Raw genomic sequence first — 7,502 nt, 5'->3', positions numbered from 1 at the left:
TGGGTTTATTTTCATAAAAGAAACACCATTGCTATTATTTCTAATACTTTCATAACCAATACTCGGCTGTGACTCACCTTTAGAATCGTGATGTGGTTAACCAGACGTATACTGATGACTGAGCACCTATTTTACGGTGACCTGAAAGCGCCGCAGCAGCATGATGATTTTGGCACTATATCAAACGGTATCGTTTCACCTCAGCAAATATGTAACGAAATAACAAAAGTAAAGTAAAATTTGAAAGACAAATAATATATTCTCCCCATACAATACGTTTAATTACACGCTGTGTTTCATTTTTCATATCAATATCGATCGTATCACTATGACATATTCACACTATTTAGCATTCACTGGAGTACCTGGCAAGGAAGTCTGGCAAATAGATTGACGCGACCTGGGCAGACGCCCTTGCAAGTAGCTAGAGGTCTAAAATGGCCCAATTCGCCCAATTTCTCACATGTTCTTTATTGCTTATTTGCCAACTGTACCAAAAACGTTTATTGCGTAACATACGTCTTCGTTCCTTTACTGTATCACATACTTCTTTAAATTATTTAACAGCTACTACCTAAATAGGACGTATACACTCTGTACACGTATTACAGTTTGAACAAAATATTGACTGAATAAACTTTGACATTACAATGTACGATAGGGACAATAGAGACAGATACGAGTACTCTGTTTTCAGGTGTTCCCGAAACAATGAGTACACCAGAAAACCGGTCCAGAGTTGATATCTGCTGCATTCCGAATCCACACTTTTTAAGGTTTCCCGAGCCATCCATCTTGGCCGATATACAATGGGCAAGAACTGAATTCTAACTGCCCCGAATCCCGATAACGAATGCACTATCGATCAACAGGAATAAAGGACAATTACCTCGTGAGAATTCTACCTTGTTTTGCGATGACGGATTAAGAGGTATAGCGATAAAAACAGAACAAATTGGATTAAAAGCGTACAATCGTTCCCATGGTTCCATCTCGAGAAGTCGAATGCCCCCTATGAGAATAATGGGGGTTTTTAAAACTCGTATCCGAATAACAATTGATAGAAATTGTCCCTTCGCAGAGCGTGATGGTTTCATAATACATGTACATCATCAAACAATCTTTTAGAGCTTATTTGAAGTGACTGATGTTTGCCCAAAGATAAAACCCTCGAGCCTTTTGATAGTTAGTATTACAATTTAACTCACGACATCTCCTGTAACAATACGAAGCTATCTTAGCTGATCTTATCATCTCAGTGCAGTACACCAGGTGACCATGATACCGCGCAGCAAAAAAAGTGACTTAAATTTCGAGAGTAAAATCAACTGTGGTCATATTTGATAACATGGTATATCACATCTCATGGCTTGGTAGGTCAGCCCTACAAAAGGATGAATAAAAAGCATTGCTGTTTTCTAGCAAAGTATTAGTGCCCAATATATTTTCTCTGCATTAAATAGCAGATAACATTGCACGGTTACGCATGATCACGGTTAATTGATTTTACCTAAGGTAAACGCAAATATAAATGTACTTGATATATCTTTTTGGTTTTTTTAAGTGTTTATGTCTGACATCACCTTAAGCATACTCGGTTATCTTCGAGCAAGCTGTTTGTCAATTTCACGCATGATGAGCTACTGGGCTCGCCATGCTTCCAAAGATAAAGTCAGTATCTGTAAAGTGTCTGCGAACACAACAGAAGTGAGACAGTGGTAGTTCATACATATTTTATCTTGGTTAAACAGCAGTTTGTGAAATTGCGGATAAACGTACATGTAGTTCCCAGTTTACCTCAGATCAGGCGTGTGTTTGAGATCTGGAAAGGACTAATATATTGCTCAAATGCTCTCAACCTTGATATAATTGTCGTCTCGGGCAGAGGTGATCCCGTATTTAACATCTTAAACACTCTCTGACATGTCTAAGAACAACGTCTTTGAATCAATTTCAAAACCACTGATGCTCGTAATACTTGCAAATGGCCCCCTCTTTGATACAGTCCAGTTACGGATCAAGCATCGGTCGGGTAATTTCTCGTATTGTTCGTCAATGAACGCAGCAGTATTTCTTCTTACAAAATTAGAATAAAACGGGGTGTCCCAGAAATTTAACGGTTTAAAATTTACGTTATCACAGACTTTTACAAAGTTAATGAATGTAGCATTTGCACTGCAGTAGGTTTTATTGCTGTGCGACGGCCACAGGGGAAATATCAAATGTAGTAACTGCAGGTACACTCTCTCGGGCTTTCAATTCGATTTGCGCTCGTTAAACACGCTCGTTGAACTATTCAGATGGTACATGTACTATGAGACGGGTTACAAGCATGACATAATACCATGAATATATACACCACGAGACAATTGCCAACGAGACAACATAAGTATGTATCAAGATTACGCCGTGTATTTCTATATGCAAACATGTTTCACAGTGTATAGCTGGAGTTCAGATTCAGTACACTTGACAGATATTCGTTAATATTGATGACATTGAAATCTTATTTTAGTATTATGCGATACCATCTGCTAAGACTATATTAAAGCAAGACATATGAATACAGATTCATGCTCGTACCTATATTTTTTGCTATACTTAATTTTTTTTCTTACGTCGGTAAGCAGGATATTCTAAATCAATAACGCATCATCTGTTAAATATCACATTTTCTAACAGTTTAACGCATCAACAAATCATCTCCCTATTTACAAATATCAAATTTATCATTGTCCGTTATATTCCTGCACCTCACGATAGCTTAAGATGTAACCCTTTCCCGCCTTGAGAACATGAAGGGTTTAAGAATATATCACTCACTACCTTTTGCTAAATAGTATCTGCTAGAATTTGCAGATCGTTATCACGAAAATATAAGCACATCCAATTGCACTTTCATTTATTTCGGAAGCTATGGGCAATCTAGAAAAACACCCAGATTACCTGCACCGACCCGTGTTTGGCACAGGAAGTACCATTGATATTGCTTCGTCGTTCTGTTCAAATATAAAAAAATGACCAGCATGCCTATTCCTCAAATACATTCTTAGTAACTGTAACCAATTTTTTTAAAGAATTTGAACTGGTTGACTTTCAGCTCATCAATATGTTCAGCCGATAAAGGCCTTCAAAGACCAAACAGGACTCCTAATTCGGCCAACAAGGATTATGAGTCATGTGTTCTTGCAATAAAATCATTTTTGAACGTGTTTGAAATACTTTTCCAAACAAAATAGAAAAAAATGTATCACACCCGTACTATCAATACACTTACAACGACCAATAGTTCTACACCTTCTCTCCTGACCTTTTGACGCTGGAGTTACGGTGTGTACCGGCATTCGTAGAGGTGTAAGTGCTTTTCGTGATGTCCGAAGATAGTCGTCTCTGCGCGGTCGCAGTGGACGTCTTCTCCTTGACGAGACGGTATACCTTCCTCGTGAAGACAAACCCAAAGAAAATGAAAACACCCTGTAGACTGTTCAATATGGTGAATACATACCAAAGCTCCTTTACGTCAGTGAGTGATGCAAGAAAGCCAAAGATCCATGTAAGTCCCATAATTAGCGCTAACTTTACGTAAAGGACGAATCGGCGTTTCTGGGTTTTCTGAGTAGCCATTTTCGATGCTTCGCAAACTTGATGAATTGCTGTCACGGTCAATACGAAGAAGACCGAGTTAACGATGAGTAATAGGAACAACGGGACTCCGAAGAAGATTAGGAGGCCTGGCCTGCTGTTGATCCAGCACAGGTTGATACCGTACATTGGTCGGTAGAGGGTCTCCGGGGCAGCAACATCGACGACTAGAGCAAGTCCGACCACGGCGGCAGGTCCAAGCCAGGCGTACAAGGAGTAGTACGCAAACTGCTTATTGTTGTCATCCCTCGTTCCCTCCTTGGTGAAGGTAGACCAGATATCGAATGCCATTACATTCATCCAGAAGAAAGATGACAGGAAGCAATAGTGCATTAAGATTGCGATGATTTCGCAACATGTGCGGATCTGGCTCCCGTACGGGGCGACGACGAAGGCAAGCTGGGCGAAGAACAGGGCAGCTACGAGAGACATTATGTTCTTTCCCGGGGTATTTCGCAAAGGTGCGAATGACATGTACACAAGAAAGTGGGCTGCAAGGGCAATCAGAGACAATATTACACCTACCAGAGACAGTACGCTTTGGACATAGTCGAATTTGTCCATCTTTGATTTTGATACGACGCGATTTACCGTGTAGTCTGCCGTAAAGTTTGTACAGAGAATAATAGAGTCGCCTTCCTTTTCGTACCGTTCCTTGTCATACCACTGCTTATGAGAATGTACAAACAATGTTCCATTGTCGAATATCTCGTACGCAGTTGTGTTGAGTCTGACGAAAGTGCACTCTGTTTCCGTTGAGGGTTTTTCGCGTGAGTATGGTGAAGCCATGTCGTTGTCTGAGGACACGTAAAGCCTGACGCACTGTCCATTACGATAGAGAAGCTTCCCGCGGCAGGCAATTGGCCAACAAGTCTGGGCCAACTGGTCATAAACAGAGCCATCAGGACATCTTTTGGTCAACGGTACATTAACCTGGCGTTTTATCCGCCCGACCTCAAATTCGTTAAAGGAACACGTGAAGCTGTTCAAGTCCATAAGAATGGAGTAAGGATACATTGTACGCATCCCATCCTGGGTCATGTACCTTTCAGGTCCGTTGCAGTCCCAGGCATTGGCCGGCTCGCCATTACAGTGGGCACATGCACTGTTCTTATAAACTTTCTTACCAACATAAACAAACGACGATTTTCCATTTTCACATTCGTCCGCAAACCTTTTAACTTGCCAGTCCCTGCTACATTCTGAAATAGCAGGTTTGCAAAGTCTCGATCGATCAGCAGGGTCACGGAATCTTACAGCGAATTGGTCCGATGATAGATCCTTCCTCAAATTAACAGCCTTCTCAGCATCTTTTTCCTCGCCTTTACGAAACGCAACGTCTGACAAAAGTTCAGATATCCAATACGTAAAGTTAGTATTACCATTGCAAATCGCGCAGTAGATATTTTTATAAGATAGTCCAGTATTTTCACCAGTTACAGGCCACTGCAGAAAATATTCGCCAAAGCTGTCTCCCTCACATTTTTCCTTCGTGTCCTTCCCCGTCCATTCCGAAGGACATTTAGTAATCAGATCAACAGGAAAGAAGTAATACCCTGCCATACACTCGAACGATTTTTTGTCCAATGGTTCCAAAATTGCTTGTGATTGGTAATCAAAGCAGCAGTCGCCATAGAGTGCACATAACGTATCACAGAAACAGTTTCTCCTCACGTAGGTTGCCCAGTATGTGTCCCTCATGTATTTGCATGAGACCCTTTCCTTACACTCATATTCAACTTCTCCTTCTTCTCCTTCCTCTTCCTGGCCCCTTCCTGGGTGGAGGAGGAAAGCGAGTCCCAAGACAAACAAAAGCGTTTTCCCTCTCATTTTGCCCATTACTCCAAGAAATTGAATTCAGTCGTATGAAGAAATGTACCTCCTCCTCGGTATTCTATCCACTAATTCTAGTGACGAGTTATTAAGATATTTTATTAATCCGTTCCAAACCATTGACTAGCAACTGAAAATAAATCAAAACAGGAACGAAATATTTTCGAAGTCAGAGTATTTATAATCTGCGCTTATAAATCCAATTATATTGAATCGGGTTATCAAACACTGAGTAAAACTGACAAGCGTCATTGAAATTTAAATTGCCAGTGCACGTATAACACGTACCAGGTCAATGAAACTGGCACGATTCTATCTTATGTGTCCATCTACAACATGATGTTCGTACCTTCCCTAAACGCACTCTTGGGGAAATATCCGACGTGAACTGTCTCCTGATGATTGAATTGTCCAATAGCCCGTTCTCGTTAGCGCAAATTGGTAATTGTTCCTCGGTGAGCTACTGATTTTTCTCCATCCTTAGCAAGGCGATGCTCCACGATGCACTTGCTATGGCATCTGTTAAACAAATAATTTGACGATAAACAAAACCACGCACCTGTTCTAGGAAGCGCTATCTTGGCCTAGTATCGCGCACCACCTCCTTGGGAAACTGACTCAGTTTCGCTCGTGCTTTCCTTAAGATCCCGTCGTGTAACTATCGCAGGTTAATTCCAAAGTATTAGCCAACCACTTAGAAGAATAAGGTATGTAACACCAGTCCGTCTGATCTGACTACTCAAATGAGAGCGAGTTCCGAGATAAATTCCATTAACATCTCAAATCGAATTAGACTTTTCCTCGCCTCACCTGCGCTGATTGGAGGGCGTCACTGGCACGCGACTCCCGAGCTGCTTTGCGAACACTTAACCAAATCCCGCGGGCACGCGCTTCTTAACGTCACCACAAGATGCGCGATTTCGAGAAGTTGCTGATCCTGATAACGGCATAGGCCATCTAAATAATGGGTTTTATTTACCGGCGTCAGAAAAATATGTAGTAATAAATCTGAGGTGATGTGCCGGCATGTCAGAGGACGTAATCTGCCCTCAAGTGCGGCAGGCGGAGGGGAAGAAAGACAAAATGACAAAGGTCAAATAATGGATCAGAAGGCGATCGGAATGCGATTCAGGAGATTTCCCGACAGAACAATCTGTTCAATGACTATCAGTGATTGCCATAAGTCGACTTGGTGGAAAGAGTGTTTTCATTATTCCTGTACAACAGTCAGGCTGTATGTAGAATCTGCGTCGGTATTCTTTGTATGACGTCAAGGTTTTGTCCGCTTACATGTAGTTACATCGTCAAGAAGCAAAAGGTCCTGTTGTGTGGTTACAAAGTAGACAGCATCTTTTGTTCGTGTTTTCATTCACAAATAAAGATATGGCGAGGTATTCACAATATCAACAAAAATGTTCCAATAATCTGCCGTTAAATGATAGTAATTGCCCTCTTGTAATACAGTTAGTACGTGCTTCAAGATCGAACCGCGATATTCGAAGATAGGGGTTTTAATTGAATTCCCTTAAAACGTCCTTCAGACCGTTTTTACTTCGTTAGTGGCACGTTATGTCAAGTCCTTGCCTGTAAAATGTATAACAAGAAAGACAATTGACAACAACAAGACAGAACCACGAAATCATTGTTAAAAATGGTAGGCAGTGTTCAAATGCTTTTCTAAAGCTTTCTATTTATAAAGTTAATGATTAGCATTGTCAGTGAGCGTACATCGAACAGCATCATGAAAGGAAAACACACAGCCAGGCATTACAGGCATTGCTTGGCTAACCTCTAAAGTATAGTTAGTCTTACCATCCAGATATTGTTTATATGCAGGCTCGTCTTCCTGAATCATACTGATGTATCTTATATCTGCTATACCTGGCCTCACTTCGATTCCTAAATTGTTATCAGAATACCAAGTCCCAATTAGACTGGTAGGCAAAAGGTAAACCAGCATGCTGGTTAATGACCAACCCTCAAAATATGATAAATGCAAGTATCATTGCAAGTATTACAAATATTTC

The 7,502-nt window shown here is 40.9% G+C and overlaps 1 protein-coding gene across 1 annotated transcript; it reads right to left on the bottom strand.

Annotated features, from left to right (window-relative positions):
- Positions 1-245: 245 nt before the first annotated feature.
- Positions 246-6,196, bottom strand: LOC135491847 (G-protein coupled receptor Mth2-like). The gene is made up of 2 exons (XM_064777897.1): positions 5,825-6,196; positions 246-5,605 (listed from the first exon to the last, which is right to left on the bottom strand). The coding sequence occupies exon 2, from the start codon at positions 5,479-5,481 to the stop codon at positions 3,292-3,294; it is 2,190 nt and encodes a 729-aa protein (XP_064633967.1). The 5' UTR covers positions 5,482-5,605; positions 5,825-6,196; the 3' UTR covers positions 246-3,291.
- Positions 6,197-7,502: the final 1,306 nt, after the last annotated feature.

The sequence above is a fragment of the Lineus longissimus genome, chromosome 1 (genome assembly GCF_910592395.1).
Source record: "Lineus longissimus chromosome 1, tnLinLong1.2, whole genome shotgun sequence".
Classification (NCBI taxonomy): domain Eukaryota; kingdom Metazoa; phylum Nemertea; class Pilidiophora; order Heteronemertea; family Lineidae; genus Lineus; species Lineus longissimus.
This window is presented reverse-complemented; position numbering and strand designations above follow the sequence as displayed.